We start from the raw sequence: 19,708 nt of genomic DNA, 5'->3' as shown, positions 1-19,708 counted from the left end.
CTTCCTCCATATTCTTGCTCCCCACTGGCTCAGAACCATTGTCGTATGTCCTTAATGGATTTTTAAAAGTCAGAATCAGATGGAGTAAGTAATTATTCAAAAATTCCTCCCATAATATCTTTTTCTTATACACAAACTAATAAATGAATTGAACTGAATATTTTTTAAAAATTAAATTGGAGTGTTCTCCTTTCTATTTTATAATATATTTTCTTAGTCCATGCGTTTTGTAATTCATGTAAAGATAAGAATCGAAGAAGCAATTGGATCTGTTGCCTTTGACCGATTCACTCCAAAATCTGACACAGATCTACAGATTTAATGATAAGATCGTGTAATAAATTTCACTCTAATTTGTTACATTTCTGATTTATCCTAATCATACTGATTGGAAAAACTAACTTGCCACTGACGCCCGAAACTTGACTGAAATATAGGATTGTGGCATAACGATAATAAAACAAACATCATCTGGCTGATTTATTGGATTTTTGAGCTATATGTATATTCACAAATAGACATAACGCCATAGATTCTTGTTTTAGATACGGAGAGGACTAAACCGGGGAGATTTTTCAAAATCTCGAAGCCAAATTATTTTTATAATTGCAGTATTATTTTTCCTTTAAATTCTTGAAATTTTAAAAATTATCTAAAATGAAAGACATTATAAGCACATCCTGACTAATTCAAAGGTTAAAATGGAATTCTAGATGACATCGCCACAAAGCAAGCATATCGAAAATGAAAAACATTGTGGTGAAAGCTTATAAAGCTAGTTAACAACTACGCTACACGAACAATTGCTTTTGTATTGTGGTCATGTTACTGGGATTGCGAACCACTAGGTCCCAGGTTCTATCCTGGCTCATTCCGATCCACCACAACAAATTTATTTTAACCTAAAGTTGCAAAGTTTAAAGAATAGATACCTATGGTAGATCGCTGTTATATCAAAATGCAGTAAGTCAGAAACCGTGATACGTCATTTTGTCATAGCAAGCAGCACTCGTATACCACTTACAACAATTTGGAGCATACGTAGTTAACCTCTCAAGGACCGAATTATTTTTTTATTTGTCAAGTGTCAATACAAGTGTAGGACGAATTAATTCTGGTTATGTCCTTAAGAGGTTAACCATTACAAGCAACATTAATAAAATGTTCATCAAATTTGACGTACGATATTTTGATATTTATTACAATAATGATGAAATTCTTTTTGTATTTTCAGAAAAACTTACATTTATTTGATACTGTTAAAACTACATGCAATCAAAAAAATCATCAAAATATAGACATTTTATTACCTCATATCAATCTAAATATATCCAGCAAAATTCCAGAACTATATATGTAGTTTTTTTTTATTATTATTATTGAATTATTTAACAACTTTAGATACATGATTGCAGATTAAACAACGCTGCAACACCCACTCTTCAGATTCTCTACTAGAAAAGAACCTGATAAATATTGAATTTTACGACACAATTGATATTCAAATCTCTTAAGGTATTTATTTAAATAAATTTATGGATGCAATCCTTCAATTTGTGGCAAATTTTATTAATGAAGTATTCTTATAAATAAGAATGAAGGTTTTATATAAAAGGTACTTTTTATGTTTTATACCTGTACAATTTAAATCTTTTAAAATAACGGAAATAAAAGTGTGAATATTTTTGTACGTGTTGTAAATTTATGTTAGTGGCAGTATTGTGCATGGACTAAACTGTGATACATTTAACATTTTTTTATTGTTTAGATTAAAATTTATAAAATATTGATGTTCGTTTGCTCGTCTTTTATACACTCATTATGCAAGTATAATATTTTGTTCCTCAAAATTTTTGACAAGCAGTTAAAAAAAAAATCAACATTTTGAAAAACTGCAGACTGTTCTATGAATTTTAAATCATACTATTGGAGGAATAAAAATGTTAAATTGATATCTCCCGAAGTTGAATTTTTGTTTATAAATCATTTTTCGAAAACCTGAAGTGTTTTTAACAATCTAAATAGGAATGCGAAATTTTTTTATGAATGTTCAGAAATACATTCTAAAGTATGGAATAAATTCTAAATTGAAAAGTAATTTTAAAAAAATTTTCAATGTCTAAATTAATGTATTTTTCAGAATTTTTTCAACATTATAAAATAATAAATATCAGAAAAAGAAGGAAATCCATATTCATTTTATGTAGTTTTATTATGAGTTAACTGAGAAAAAAAATTGTAAAGAAATATGAATTTTTAAAAATCCTTAGGGATTGAAAAAAATTAAATTAAAAATTTCAATGTTAAAAACATTTTTAAAATCTATTCCATTTTTTTGTGGGATACTTATAAAGTATAAACTCACACAAAATGCAATTAAAATTAATTCTAAATATAGAAATAAATTGTTTAGATAATACTCTATCTCCTTACTAAACTCTTCTTAAACACTCATTAGTACATTATAAATAACTGTAATTCTATCGATCGTATAATTTACTTTCGTTCGATTCATAACAGAAGATGGAATAGAAATTTAAACATCTTCTTCAGAAAAAAAGATCTATACAAAAAGCAGATAAATTTAGATTGCCGTAACAGCAAATCCACAAACATACGCTAGCAACACACTCTATCTAGTCGATAATTATCCAAACGAGTATGTCAGCAACAAGATGGCGATCATTTATCTAAATGACTAATCCAATTTCATTGACGTAGCCTTTCCGGGAACGAAAGACTTGCAGGGGGAAAAGAGGGAGAAAAATGAGCCACCCACGCAATTCCACGAAATCGCCCACTCATGCTTCCACTCGGCACGTGACGGTTTTGATAGGCGGTTTTTCAGTGGTTGTGGGTTGGCTGGCGCTATTCATTCAAGATTTTTGCTGTAAAAAAGGAAGTGGTTTTAGCTAAGCCCCAAGCTGACATATTTTAAGTGCGTAAGAAATAGTTTTGTAGTGAAATAGGATAAGACGATAACATATGTTTGGTATTTCTAACATGGACTTACGTTTCAAAAATAAAAGGATTAAAAATGGATTTGATTGATTTGTGAGAATTTTTTGGCGCAAGAGCCACATTTGGCTAAGCTGCGCCATGCAAATGGTAGATTAAAAATGGAATAAAATAAGATAAAACCAAGTGTTATTCAGATTAAAAATTTTCATTCTTAATTTTCTTAAATTTAAATATGATTTTATTTATTTATTTATTTTATCTTAGCTGTGTATGAGACAATAAATTTGTATTGGCGGCAAGGCAAAATTGCGTTTTGTGAAACTATGTATTTTAATGATTTCAAAACATTTTTTTTTGTGTGTGTGTGTTTAAGAACAAAACATCAAATCAGAAAAATGATAAAATATTTTCAGAATTATACGTTGAATTTTGTGAAGAAAGAAAATCTGAAAATAACTTATGAAAATGTAAAAAATAACTACACATTCATTTTTATTAATTGTAATGGTTATTGATATTTGGTGGAGCTTTTAATGTTAATAATGTGTTAATTTTCCTCTTTGTTAGAAAAATCGCTGCATTTGTGAATCAAAAATGAAAGATAATTACTAAATCAAGGCTATTTGAACTCAATTATCTTTTATTATAATTATTATTATTATCCAGAAATTGCAGCTCGAAATTAATATTTGCAAATCCAACAAATCAAGTTTTGTATTTTTTTATTTGTTCGATTTATAATTTATTTATATTTGTTTCTCATATTTATTTATTATTTCAGAATTACCTTTTATTCAGTTTTAATGCCACAAGTGATATTTTAAACTCTTAGCACATGCCTGGAAAGTTTGAATTATCAACAGATTTCAGTAAAATATAATTCTACTACCCAATATAAATTCTGTCTGTGAGAAACAAGTTACGATAGGCAATTTGTAATATAAGATACAAAAATCAAATTAGAAGTCTAATATTAAAAAATAAATCCCTTCATACACCCTGCTGAAACTGATTCGTGCATTCACTCACAGAATTCTTTAATGTTATAATTAACCCTTAAAAGGGCCATTTTTTTAAGTCATATTATGTAAAAATATTTTTAGGCTTGAAATTAGAATAAGAAAAAGGATTCATTTAGCTTATTAGATAAATTTAATTTGATTAATTAATAATTAAGTATCAAATCAAGACACATCATTTTGTGTAAAATAAAGAACTAAAGCATCTAAGTTTCTGTCTTTCTAAAAAAAATTGTCAGAACTTATGTCAAGCTACATAAATTCATACGAAGATTGATAAATTTGATGGGAAGCATACTTCCCACGGCCCTAGAAAGGGTTAAATCTTTAATAACTGTTAATTTAAAGTTTTATTTAAAAGATAAAAATCACGAGATACACTTGAATACGTAACGCGTCATTCAGGTCCTATATTGATATCGAATCAGGAAACAAACTATGCCATCAAATTAGGAAATAAAAGAAATTTCTACAACCCGCTGAGTTAATTTTTAATAAATTAATGAAGATATTTATAAAAATTCAGGTTACTTCTTTGATATTTGACTGGAAGACTTACTGCACATTTAGATTTGTAAGATGTACAAGTAAAAATATTCTTAATAAATAGTTTGAGCAGATAAATTTTTCAAACTATAAATTTATTTTTAGTTAGTGTTTGAGTTTTTTTTTTATAATGTAACATCTCATTCGATGTAAAAATTATAAAATACCGTCTTCTTATAATTATAAGAAATTCAGAATTTCTATCTTTGCACATCTCCCACAGGAATCATACCAAATATGGAGGATAAGAAACTTCCTGTATTGTCGATGGTTCTCGTTTCCCTGGTGGGCAAAATAATGTTGTGTACTTGAGCTATCTGCAGCCCGAAAACAATACATACCTCCTACGGGAAGGGCTGTACCGTGATCGATGATGACCATCAGGACTTTAGTTCCCACCTCATTGCTATCATGATCACAGTCATTCAATTTTTTCCAAATATCTTTAGGTAGGTTGGATGTAATACCGGTGAGGTATTTAAGTACATATCCTCAGGATGGCACCTCAGATAGAGGGAGGGCAAGTCATCGGATAAGTAAGCGAGTTATCACTTCTTGGAAGGTATAGTATTGGTGTTGGCAACATTCCTATGACGAGTCATACCTTTTACATAAGGGTTTGGTGCATCAACCGATGACGGTTATTTTGTAATGGACCTTAATATCAGTGTTACTATTCGCAGTGGCCTGTCATTGAGATATACTGGATAGTCAAGATCTAATGCAGAGTGAATACTTTTATATTATCTTCATCTTTTTAATGATATACTTTTTTTTTTAATTCGAGGCCAGAATTTAAATACCTATGTCTTAGCAAACATTAAAATTTTTAACATGGTTACTGCTACTACTCCCGCCTGATATTCTGACAGTTCATCTAAGAAAATGACCGCTTCTTTGCAGTTCCTTAACTATAGTAGAAAAGAAGTCGTCTAATTAGATAGATGGTTAGGTACAATTAAACAGTAGATATAGACCTCACGCGAATTACGAAGTCGGCAACGTGTTAAAAGAGACAAAGTTTTTATATACTTTTGTAAATCTCTTGACAACGAAGTTATTAATTATTATTTACGCAGAAAAATATTAAAACACTTATTAAAATGTACCCTACATAAATAATTAAATTAATCCTGGGAATCCGAATTCTAGGAAGAATTCTTTTTTCCAAATTTATTAAATTTAGTCGCAAGTAGGATTAAAAATTTTTCTTATGTGCATATTTTTCAGCAGACAGCATTTTAAATTGGATTAACTTGAGCGCGAATTTAACATTTACTTGCGACTCAGGAAAGTAGGTTAATCTACTTAGCGAAATATTTCACAAAGGGGTCACATCTCATTATTTAATTAACATTTAAAAGCTTTTCCCGTCACACAGAAAGAAATTTAATATTCTAGAATATATGCTTTCGGCCATATAATAGAGAATTACTCTTAAAGTAATTAGTTTCAACGTAAGTTCTTAATTATGAATTCCTTTTAGTTACTCATAATTATGTTTCAGAACTGAGTTTTCTAAATGCAGATAATTATTTCTGATAAAACATTATTTCTAATCATTTAACAGAAGGCATGAAAAAAAATATATAACTCTCTAAAACTGATATAAGAAAGCTTTTAACATATTAAATTATTTATTTTTCATAGTGTTCTTAAAAATATTTTTTCATAAATGTTTATTTAAAAAATAAAAAATCAACATTTTAAACAGAAAAATGCCCCTCACAGGGTATTATTATCAAGATGAGACATTTTTCAAATATATTTGAAATTTGATTTGTTTTCAAAGAAAGTAGAATGTTTTACCTTTCTACAATAACACTGGAATACATTTATTTCTATTTAAAAACGTAATTTTTATTAGTTTAGAGGTGCTTTAGCTATTGTATTTACTGTTCATGTAGATTAAAATTTAATTCTTAATTTATGTTCATTAGATTTTGTTAAGTATTGATTCCTTTGTGAAAGCAAATGAATATCACTTCAGAAAAATGAAAATTTTTCTCGAATCGAACAAATTCAGTCAAAATATGAATTTTTTCTTTTTAAGTGGTATATGAAGAGATTCTATCATAAGAATTCGTTATTCTATTTAAATTCAAAGCTATTTTTCTTTCTTCCTTTTTTCTATTATGAATTTATTTAACAAACATCAACGAATAGCATTTTCTTTTGCTAGCTAAAGGAAATATAGTTTCAAATACATTATGTAAATGTGCAAATAAATAACTCTCTCAAGATAAGCCTATTTGACTTCACAAATCGATTTTACAAATAACTAAAGATTATACCTACACCTGAAGAAAGAAATATTTGATTAAATAAATTTGTTCGATAAGATAGGCTCATTGGATTCTTCATTCTCAAATTACTGAAATGGTCAAAATAGCACTTAAAATTTTTTTAAACACTTCCTCTATTAAAATCGCATGAATCGCTGGTCATTTCAAATTAATAGCGAAAATGCCCTGCCTTCACGGTTCTCTTACACTTACATAATATTGTACTGGCAATTTTTGAATTGGCGATATTAGCAAATTTTGGTGTCAGATGCGTCCTTTGAAATGCGATGCCACAAGGGTTGGCGAAACTTGGCTACGGAGTTTGCGGAAATTTCAATCCATCACTTCGCCAAATTACAGGGTGCGGCAAAAAAACTCGGACAAATTTATCAAATAATAGAATAGAAGTTAATTAATTTCTTTTTGATTTTTGTTCACTTCTTTTTGTCTACCCCTTCAATTATAACATATTTAATAATACATCTTTTAATTTATGTATTGTTTTTTGGCTTTTTTACAATGCGAAGCGAAAGATACGCTATTTTAGAGTCGTTTAAGCAAGGAAAACGACAGTGTGAAGTCGTTCATTTGCATAATATGCCTCAGCAAACAGTGTCTGATGCAAGCTATCGTTTCAAAGAGCTTGGCAATGATGGTCAAAGTCAAGGAAGGGAACAAAAATGCATGGTGAACACTTTCAATAGCCGTAAGGTTGTCAAAAAGCGAGTTCAATGAAATTCGAGAGTTTCCATGAGAAAGATCGCTCGTAAACTGGGAATAAGGGACTGATCAGTGCAACGAATGGCAGAAACAGAGCTTGGACTAAAACCTTACAAGTTCCAAAAAGTTCAGCTTCTCACTGAAGAAAACAAACTCGTGCGGCTCCAAAGATGCCGAAAACTTTTGAAACGGGCAGCATGTCAGAACCAAGAGAGATTCCGTTTCACTAATGAAAAGCTCTTTACCGTCAAAAGTTCGTAACTCTTAGAATTATAGGATCTGGTCTATAGACGCAGCAAGCACTTCAGCAACTGGTGAACATCGCAAAAATTCAAAGTCGGTCATGGTCTGAAGCGGAATTTGCGAAAGCTGCAAAACATCTCTGGTTTTTGTGGAGAGGGAGTTAAAAGAAATCAAAAAGTGTATCAACGGGACATTCTAAAAGCTGTTGTATTTCCGTGGGCCAAAACACACTTCCGCAATGTAAAATGGAAATTTCAACAGATTCCGCACCAGCTCACAAGGCTAAAAAGACAGAAGAGTGGTGCAAGACGCAATTTTCTGACGTGATATCATCTGGAAAATGCGCACAATACTCGCCGAATCTCAATCTCGTGAATACAGTGTATGGTCCATTTTAAAGTCTAGAGCTTGTACTAAAAGGCATAAAAGTTTGGACTCTCTAAAACAATGCTTCTGTGGGACTGGGATAGATTAAAGGAAGAAGACTTGCTGTCCATTGCTGAAAATTTCAATAAACGTTCGCGCCTCTGCATCACTGCCAAAGGCGGCCACTTTGAAACAAATTAAATTTATTTATTGTTAAAAATCTAATCTTATTATTATTTGTTATATTTTGTTGATTTATTTATTTTTAAGCAAGTTATATTAAAAATCGTTTGTCCGGGTTTTTCTGCCACACCTTGTACTAGTTTCAGAGATAACTGAGCTATCAAACTCGGCAAAACTTAGTGAACTCTGTGATATCTTAAATCCCTGCTATTATATAGTTAAAATTCCTGTTTTATTGTGATTGAATTTTAGATTATATATTCTTCTCACATTTGGATTTGTAAGTTTTTAATGTAAATTAAATTATTTTAATGAAAAAAATTGCATCATAATTTTCATCTCCTTTAACAAAAGAAAGACGGTACCCCGTGCTGCAATATTGAGTATTTTGTGTAAATTTTATCAACGTAGTGAAAAAAAAATCATGTATGCATTTTGTACATTTTCTCTTTAACAGATTTCGTCTAAAATTTGATACAAATCTATCATATAGTGTCAAAACTACATACCGAAATTTATGTATATTACTTATTGCATTTTTGAGTTATCACCACATACAAACAGACCAACCGAAAGCAGCCTTTACGGGGTCTAAATTTTTACACAGGTTTACAAGGCAAGAAATAAAATCCATATCGAATTGTAATCTTTTGGCTGGCTTCGCTTTTGAGTTAAAAGTGTTTGCTTTCACACGGACAGATAGACTTCATGTAGACGGAAATCTGTCAAAAAGTCGATAGAAATATACAATGTCGATGCAAACATCCATACTAAATTCCATCCATCAAGCATGCTGCATTTTTAATTCGTCATGTTCACTGAGAAAATTCCAAAAATAATTTTTTCGGAATCAGGGATGGGTGAAACGTAAAGATTCATCAAAATTTGAAGTCGAATTTTTTTTACGATTAAAATATTTTCCCTTCTACGTATATAGGAAAGTAAAAAAATTGCCTGTCAGTAATTTTTTTCCCAAATATGCAGAAAAATACAATGAAGCAAAATTTAACGGGAAGCAAAGGCATCGTCTGTGACATTAGCGAAGAAACGCATCAGGAAAGGTCTTTTTGTTTTGTTTTGTTTATTACATTATCGATCCTACCATACATGTAGTGTAAGAATTTAAACTTTTTCTAAACAAAGAATGTAATATATTGAAAATTAATTCGCTTTTTAGAAAATGCGATTTCGATTTTTAATCTTTCTGAAGTAAGATGCTTATTAGAGTCATCCAAATGTTTAAAATAGAAACTAATTATATCATACAGAATTTTTTATGCGTTTGTAAACAAAACACACTTTTGGTGACATTTTTTGGTGAAGAAAACGAGATAGCATTGATTTTCAAATGATCAAAAATGCTCAGAGGAAATAATTCAAATTATTCAACATCAGGCAAAAAAAAAAAAAAAAAGAAGTTTGACAAATCATGCATGAAATTATTCTGCTGCCCTTGATTTCACAAAAAATTCACGCAACTGTATTAAATTTCAGTCAATGTTCTAAATACTTTATCAAATGAAATTGAAAAAGAGTAATTTTAAGAGGTTTTGTTCATGAAACTCACTGATTTTGATATCCAAGGAATTGTACTAGAATAAACAGATACATCTCGGGCTTTACAGGGTTATTCAAAAAGGAGCAGATTTAAGAATTTATTTTTAACACTAAATTCAGATGCATACTATATATCAACAGACGATAATAATGTTTTAATTTTTGTATTCAGGTAATCCCAATAAAAGAGGTGTAGTTAAGTGCACAAGGAAATGCCAGTGTCTCAGGAAAAGTTTTGAGTGTTGCAATATGCAAAAACTAAATCCATTATTGCATTACTGCGTGCATTTAATTGTAAGTTCAACAAAGAGCCGCATTATCAGAAATAGATTTACAGTTCGTGCAAGATATTCAAAGAAAATTATTATATATGCAAACGGAAAAGCGCTGGTCGTCCACGCACGTTAGATGAAAATATTAAGCATATTCGAGAGGCCAGTATTGCATTGCAGAGTGCATTTAATTGTAAATTCGAAAAGCAGCCGCATTGTCAGAAATAGATTTACAATTCGCACAAGAAATTCAAAAACGATATACATATGCAAAGGGAATATCATTGGTCGTCCACGCACGTTAGATGAAAATACTGAGCGTATTCGAGAGGCTTTCGGGCATAACCATAAAAAAAAATGCAAGCAGAAGAGGCAAACAGCTTAGAATTTCGCAACCAGTGGTATAATGTAGGTTTAAAACCTATGCTTGATACTATAATGTAGGTTTAAAACCTATGCTTGATACTATAATGTAGGTTTAAAACCTATGCGTGATACTATAATGTAGGTTTAAAACCTATGCTTGATACTATAATGTAGGTTTAAAACCTATGCTTGATACTTTTCAAGATCTGAAGCCATTGTGTGTCATTCTGATCTTGCAATAAGTATTGATCAGTTATATCACGTGTGGCTAAAAATGGACTTCCGATCTGACGTTTGTCACATAACAAAACGAACTGAATCCAAAGAAACGTTGAATGGGGGGGGGGAATCCTCAATAATCATCGCATGTGTCTTTATCCATTGCCATTCATAAGAAATGAAATTTTAAGTTTGTTCCTCTTTTTTGAATAACAGTGTATTTTATTTCTGAGCAGATTAAAAACAGGTTTCATCTAATTCATTAGCTTAACGTTCTTATAGAAGAAGAGATAATAAAGCACGCTTCGATAAAATTCTTCACAAAATAATCATCTTCTGAATTTAATCCATCTTTTTTTTCTAGTTTAACTCAAAATAAAAGTAATAAAAAAATCAGGGAAATTTAAATCTTATGACTGATGACCAACAGCCAATTTAATAAAAAATGCCTCACTCATATAAACAAAATCGAGGACAATTTAATAAATGGTTCATTTATTGTTAAATGCGTGTATATGTTTTATGTAAAAAGAATGGCATGGGATTGTTCAAACTGAATGCATGTAGTTTTCCACTTCCATGTTCATCTCGAATCCAAATGATGGTAAACCTACAAAACATAATTGCTTTTTTTTACGAACGAAAAGGAAATGATCGATTTGCTTATTTAAGTATTTACAACATAGTCGTCTCGTGTAACGCTATATCCTTCTTACATTTATCAAAGGTTTCGAGAGTTCATAAAAATTGTGCAATATCGGGAATTGTGAATTAATATTATTCTTTTTTTACTCCAAATGGTCAAAAACGGATACATAAAAAAAACTTTTTTTTTTTTTTTTTTGCTTATTGGCGTTTTGTACATTTTGAAACTCCTAATCATTTCTAATGTATTCACATACAAATTCACGAAACTATTTGATGAGAATCATTAATCATTGTAATTCTGTTAAATTATTCTAGAAAATTAAAAGATATCAAGTCGACAAGGAAGAATATATGACCGACAGAAATGCAACATAGAAGTTGATAAAACGACGAACTTTACTATGCAGCTTCATTTAGAAAATTATTACCTCATCACTGAGAAATATGACGACTCAAAATTGAACAACTGCTCTTCCTAACAGCATATCCTAAGGACATAACCTTTAATCTGGCAAAGATGTAGATTAATTATTATAAAGCATTCAACTAAAGCGGTGGAAAAAGAGCTTTAGTAAGTAATATTTTCTGTTTGAAGCAGTCTAGTTATGCATTGCATTTCTTTTCTCTCAAAAATTTTCAAATCCTATCATAATTCAATGAACTATGATATGAACGGAATCGTAATTCAGTGAATTATGATATGAACGGAATCATAATTCAGTGAATTATGATATGAACGGAATCATACTTCAATGAATTATGATATGAACGGAATCATACTTCAATGAATTATGATATGAACGGAATCATACTTCAATGAATTATGATATGAACGGAATCATACTTCAATGAATTATGATATGAACGGAATCATACTTCAATGAATTATGATATGAACGTAATCATAATTCAATGAATTATGATATGAACGTAATCATAATTCAATGAATTATGATATGAACGGAATCATAATTCAATGAATTATGATATGAACGGAATCATAATTCAATGAATTATGATTCCGTTTTCTTAGTCGCTAGGTACAACTTGCCTCTCTTATTGTGTGAGAGGGCAGTAAGAGGATAGGATAAAGTAGTGTGGTAGAACGGCTCTAATATTGAATAATTTTTCACTTCAGTATTTCTGGTTTTCTAGGCGATCCTAGGTGTAATATCAAAAATAGTTATCCAATACGTTGGCTGCCACCATTGTCTTTTATCTCACGCTTGCAGTTCACGCTTGGTACCTAATTAGATAATCTCTTCTCAACAATGGTAAAGAGATCGAAGAGAAGGGGATCATCTAATTAGACAGAAGATCCATATCGCAGGTGTAACTCAAAACAGCGAATGTGTTAAAGTAAACAAGCGATTCGTTCTTCATCTCGTTGTCGATAATTATTTACTATTCTTTTACCTTACATCTGCCGCGTGTCATTGCGAAGCCAACCTAGAGTACGCTCCTTTTCGTTCAGAAGGGAAACTTACGAAATGATTCTTAATCCATTTTATTACTCACTAGCCGCCTTTGGCGACCAGCCGGTTCGCCAATCTTAATGTTCGTTAAAATTTTAATAATTAAATATTTTATGCAATTTCTACTTTAATAGCTTCTTCATCAAAATATTTTAAAACTTCAAATTTTGATTATCATATAATTCATTCATAATATTATAAAGGCCTTCAGTCATAACGTAATATGTATCTTTCTCATTTTCTGTTAGCACCCGTAGAATTTATGCTTTAAATTAAAGTGGAAAGAATTTATCTTCAATTAATATAATAATATTTTTTACTGAAACAAAGCATTTTTTTATAATCTGATTACTGAAAATAGAGTCACTTAGCGTTTAAACTTTATGGGCACTAAAGAATATCTTTTTTAATTTATGTAATATCTCAAGAGTTGGTCAACAAAATTTTCTTAGATTCATTATGAGCAGATCGATTAATTAACAATGTTTAAATTTAAATGCATCAAACACTAAGAAAATAAAACGAATCGTTTAAAATAAACGGTTGAAAACGGTAGAATTTATGCTTTAAATTAAAGTGGAAAGAAGTTATCTTCAATTAATATAATAATATTTTTTACTGAAACAAAGCATTTTTTTATAATCTGATTACTGAAAATAGAGTCACTCAGCGTTTAAACTTTATGGGCACTAAAGAATATCTTTTTTAATTTATGTAATATCTCAAGAGTTGGTCAACAAAATTTTCTTAGATTTATTATGAGCAGATCGATTCATTAACAGTGTTTAAATTTAAATGCATCGAACACTAAGAAAATAAAACGAATCGTTTAAAATAAACGGTTGAAAACAGGTTTTAAAAAAACTACTTAAAAAACGATGTACTTAAAACTGCAAGCATATACAAAAAAATATATAACTAACATAAATACAATTTACTTACAAAAGCATGCAACTAACCCAAAAATAATTTAAATCATCCATTGATAACGTTATCATAGCAACAATCAGAACAGAATGCGCATGCGTGAATTTTCTTCGCCGGTTACGTAACGGAAATACGTGATTTTTTCTACGCCAGTTGGGGTAACGCTATGCGGATTCGAAATTTTTAATTTCCTTTATTCTGTTTTATTTTAATTCAAAAGTACTTCAGAATGAATCTGAAAGATTGATTCATTAACAATGTTTAATTTTAAATGCATCAAACATTAAGAAAATAAACAGAACCGATTGAAATAATCCGCCGAAAAATTTTAACCCTAGCCTCATTACTGTTGGGAGAAAAAAAAACTGAAGCCTTTCTCGTTTGGCGCTGGGGATAATGGAAGATTTTTTTGGCGGAAAAGTTGGCGGTGGGGAAAATGGAAGATTTTTTTGGCGGGAAAGTTAGTTTTTAATTAATAATTAAAATTCTAATTAAAAATTCGAAAAAAGAAACCCCAGGTGCACATTCCCAACATCCAAGGTATACATGTACCAAATTTGGTAGCTGTATGTCAAACAGTCTGGCCTGTAGAGCGCCAACACACACACACACACACATTGAGCTTTATTATAAGTATAGATTTGCAATCGCAAATATGTAACATTATATATTTGTGTACATATACTATGGGTTCTATTATTTAATTAAGCTTTAGAATTTCACTCTCCGCTTCAATAAGGTAGCAATCCCATATTTAGCAATAACAATTATAATTTAGCAAAATTTCAAATGTAAAAAATAATCTGCAACTTACATTCAAAAGCTTCAATGAACACATCAGTCCTAAAAGACGATTCTTAGTAATTTTATCCTCATCGAAACAAGGGTTCTCATTTTTTCCTTGAAGAGCTCCTTTTAGCTGTTTTCCATCATTTGACAAAATTTCTTGAGGATCATATTTTTCAGCAAGTTCAGAAATATCGCTTTCACTTAAATGAAGTATAGACTCGTATGTAACAGAATGAAGTTTCTCGTCGTCGTCTTTAAAAATTTGCTTATACTTCTCCTCATAAAAACCTCCTTCTGGTCGAATCTAAAAGGTTAAAAAGATAAAACAGCAAATTCATAACATAAATGGAATTTTCAAAATTGTATTAAATACCCAAGTGTTTTTAGTTAATCACGTGGCATACATTAGTTTGTCAAACTATCAGTGGGATAATCTTTCTACTTACTATTTAGCAAGACCCTTCAAATAAAATGTAATAATTATTGAATAGTTTTACTTTCGTTTTTTTAAAATAAATTTAATACACTCCGATTTTAAAATAGTTTAGTTATTTAGTTTCAATAATATAGTTTAGTAAATAATAATTTTCTAATAATTTACTTATATATGTTTATTTAATTTTAATAGACAATTTATAATTTAGTGTTATAAATATTATAGGATATAGGAATATCTTTCCTCAAATTAACTGCTAGATGGCAGCACTGATACTGAATCAAAATTTAATTGATAATTAACTGTTAATTAAGTTCTAAAAATATCGAAAACACAGAAGAGCCCAAAATTCAAAACTAACACATCAGGAAATGAATGAAATATTAATTACAAAATTCCATCTTTAGAACAAATACGAAACAAATTAAATCAAAATATATAAAAATATTGATAGCCCTCTTTGGAGAAGATGAACAAAATTTGTTTTTTAAAAGCCTTCTTCTATGTTTCTATGAGATTTATATATATACTAGCCGCCTTTGGCGACCAGCCGGTTCGCCAATCTTAATGCTCGTTAATATTTTAATAATTAAATATTTTATGTAACTCCTATTTTAATAGCTTCTTCATCAAAATATTTTAAGGCTTCAAATTTTGATAGTCATTCATAATATTATAAAGGCCTTCAGCCATAACGTAATATGTATCTTTCTAATTTTCTGTTAGCTCCCATAAAATTTATACTTTAAGTTAAAGTGGAAATGGTTAAATTGCAATCAATATAAGAACATTTTTTACTGAAATGAAGCATTTTTTTTTAAAATATGAGTACTGAAAATAGAGTCGCTGAGTATTTAAACCTTATGGGCACTAAAGAATATCTTTCTTAATTTATGTAATATCTCAAGAAGTTTTCTACAAATTTTTCTCAGATTCATCATGAACAGATCAATTAATTAACAATGTTTAGTTTTAAATGCATGCAACTCTATGAAAACAAACAGAATCGTTTGAAATAATCGGTCGGAAACGTATTAAGGCTTCAAAACCAAGTCCGTATCCGTTGAAAATAAAGTTGTCAACAATCAGAACACAATGCGCATGCGTAAATTTTCAACGCCAATTATGGTAACGCAAATGCGTGAATTTTCTACGTCAGTTGGGGTAACGCTACGCAGATTAGAAATTTTTAATTTCCTTTATTCTGTTTTATTTTAGTTCAAAAGTACTTCAGAATGAATCTGAAAGATCTATTAATTAACAATGCTTAATTTTAAATGCATCAAACACTAAGAAAATAATCAGAATCGTTTGAAATAATCGGCCGAAAATATGTTAAGCCTATCCTCATTAGCGTGGGAGAAAAAAACTGAAGCTTACTCATTTGGCGGTGGGGAAATGAAGATTTTTTGGCGGGAAAGTTAGTTTTTAATGAATAATTAAAATTCTAATTCAAAAAAGGAACCCCAGGTGCACATTCCCGACCTCCAAGGTATGCATGTGCCAAATTTGGTAGCTGTAGATCGAACGCATGTAGAGCGCCAACACACACACACACACACACATTGAGCTTTATATAAGTATAGATATTTGGTTTGTCTTATATGTGTTTTCACCTCCGTTGTACAATTATTAATTTTTTTACATAAATTAAGGGTTTCAATTATATGAAATTATGATATGAAGCAGAAAAACTATGTTTTCTTCATTGTTACATGGAGCCTTTTAATAGCAATCTTTCATCGTGCTAAAATACCACTAGATATCACAGATAATTTCTTTGAATCAGAAAATTCAATAAAATCAAATGTTTTTCACAGAGCTTTAAAGGCAAACAATTGTAAATGGATGAACAGGGAATGCAGTGAAGGATTTAAACAAGAAAAGGTTGAAGCGACATTTATGGTGAAAGAAAATATTACGGAAGTTTAGAAATTCATTCTAAAATATAAATTCTGCTATTTCAGACGGTCAACACTTTTGGAAATCAATTTCAAATTGTTTTCTAGTTGGTTATTGCTTTCAATGACTCTGAATCATTCAAAAGCATACCGTTACGAATTTGTAATACCATTTTCTAGCCACGTTTGTCTCATCACTGCAAAGAAAGATTTACAAAGATTCTTAATGGATATCAGAACAATGATCCCGCCATTGGCAACATCTGGTGACATGGTGACATATTCCGCAACTTCGGTGGCATAAAAAATAGAGGTTTTGGAAAATGCAAGAATTATGGCCATTTCTCTATTAGGAACCGAGATCTGAAGATCCTCTTTGAGAATTCCATGTGACGTCATTCCTTAATAATTCCTGATGTCACCTATATAAACATGAGAGGCCGAAGCAATGACATTCTCTCTTCGGAACAAAGTTTGTAAAGTTGCTAGACGTCTGTCGTTGAGCTCTATAGCTGCAATTTAATGAGCGGTTTGATGTCTGATTTTAAGTGTCTACAACAGCGTTTTGTATTTATATCACTATTGTGCTTTTGTTATTTTTGTTTCGTGTTTCCTATATTATTCATGGAATAAAGTATCGTTTCCTATTAACAGTACAACGGACTTTTCTCACAGCACACCAACAGGACGATTTTTGCAAAAACAATATTTTTAAAAAGACAGATTAAAATAATCTAAAGATTAAATAAAGATTTTAGCAGCAATATAAATCCAAAATACGCCCATATAAATTCGAACATTCGGTCGGAAGCGATAGGACAAACCAGTGTAATAAAACTTGGGATGCGTTCAGTTGGATCCGCTACAACACCGGGGAAATTAAATATTAGGATTTATGAACAATATTACTTTTAATAGTTTTATTCATTTATTTATATTTTAATTATTTGAATTCAACATTGATTATATCGATGCGTGTGACAATAAAAATCCAAGAAATGTTGTATATGAGAATATAACATTCATTTTCGTTTAAAAGTTTTACAAAATACTGGAATGTATCAATTCAAGTTCGGTTTCAATTTGAGTTTAGTTTGATTTAGTTTACATGAGTTACATTAACCCTTGAATGATATTCGATGCCATTTATCAAATTGCTGAAAATTTGATATTTAAATCTGCACTGACGTTACAATTATTTAAAAGATAAAAATCATTTGGGTTCGCTCGTGAATCTAATATATGTTCTTTCTATTTTTATATGAATAAAAATAGTAATAAACGTCCAAAAGAAAATGTAGCGTTAATTAAGAGTTTAAATAAATTCGCAATTGAAATTAATGTCCAGGTTATAAGCAATGCGAATGAACTTGGGAATGTATCTCATAAGCTTTAACTGTAGGCAGATAATAAATACTACGCCCGAAGTAGAAACCCTAATTCCAAACTTCCATACCAGAGGGAGAATGTATAACCCTAGTCATTCCATTTAAGTGAGTTAAGTGGGGGGAAAAAACCATGCGATTACTTTTAATGATGATGATGATGTACGATGATTTTCATAACGAATCGTCTTTAGTTGAAAACCCGAGATTCGACTTTTAAGTTTTTGTCTACCTGTCACTAATAATGTAAAAACCATAATAATAAGTTTCATTAATTCCATTATTATTATTATTACTAATGATGCAAATAAATATACTTTCGATGGTAGTTTTTAAAATTATACCTTTTATTATCTATAAATTTACATTATAATCTACATTTTCAGCTTTAAACAATTTAAGAACTGCCATTGAAATTAATTCAAAAGTGTTTTTTTTAAAATCAGGATAATTTTTTTTTCTTTTCATTTTATTTTTTTATATATACAAGAGGGAAAAACATTATATCCTTCTAAAGTCTTATCAATTTGAACAATGCCATCATCTTCTCTTCAGTATATAGATAAAAATCTTGCAACTTAAACAAAAGAATCGCTGAAATGAAATAAAATGAGACACTCTTGAGATGTATAGGGCCGTAGAAAAATTTATCTTCAGATAAAACATTCCATTTTTAGATAGCGGTTAAATTACTTGAAAATCGTTTCGAAATGCCAGCCCACTGTATTAGTCTTACACTGCATTAAACACGAATACTTTCCGTCAGGTTTCACGATTTCTTCGTTTGTAAAGGGCAAATAAATTAGGCGCTTTTCATCATTTCCTTTTCTGAATAAGTTTCAAACCGAAAGAAAGTAAAAAGGAACTTCGAGAATAAATATTGCTACTCTCGGGATGAAATACGTTTAATTTACGCAATATTTATTGATACCAGAATTTCTTAAACATTTTAATCGGATGAAACTGGAATACAAATTCTTTTAAGTTCAAATCGCATTAAAGAATCCAATTTCAGGTAAATCCTACATTTAATACTTAAGTGGGCGAATTCATTTACTATATTTGATTTTAAATCGCTAGAAATATGTCCATTTCTATTTCACTGATTTAAAGTTTCGACTTACAGATTCATTCGAAAATTGTATTAAGTATATCTAACGCATTAATTTTAGGTTGAAATAAATGAATATGTTAAGGAAATATATTTACATTCAAAAAGTATTTTCATTTAATGACTAATTCACTTTCAGAGTTGCAGTAATTGATTTTTATTGCAGAACAAAATGGTTTAGTATAATATGCGTTAATCCCATGACCTATGAATTTACTTAACTTCCTAATTAGATGACGGATTAAATTATTTTAATTATTGTAATAACAAAGGACATTTGAGATATTTACTTCTGCTGA

General features: G+C 29.9%; 1 protein-coding gene across 1 annotated transcript in view; it reads right to left on the bottom strand.

The window, feature by feature from the left end:
• Positions 1-19,708, bottom strand: part of LOC129960924 (uncharacterized) — a 38,050-nt gene that overhangs the window by 3,259 nt on the left and 15,083 nt on the right. Inside the window, exon 3 of the mRNA XM_056074668.1 lies at positions 14,602-14,880. Within this exon, the coding sequence (XP_055930643.1) occupies positions 14,602-14,880 (279 nt within the window). The remainder of the gene's footprint in view (positions 1-14,601; positions 14,881-19,708) is intronic.

Source organism: Argiope bruennichi, chromosome X2 (genome assembly GCF_947563725.1).
Source record: "Argiope bruennichi chromosome X2, qqArgBrue1.1, whole genome shotgun sequence".
Classification (NCBI taxonomy): domain Eukaryota; kingdom Metazoa; phylum Arthropoda; class Arachnida; order Araneae; family Araneidae; genus Argiope; species Argiope bruennichi.
Note: the sequence above shows the minus strand (reverse complement) of the source record. Positions and strands in the feature narration are given on the sequence as shown.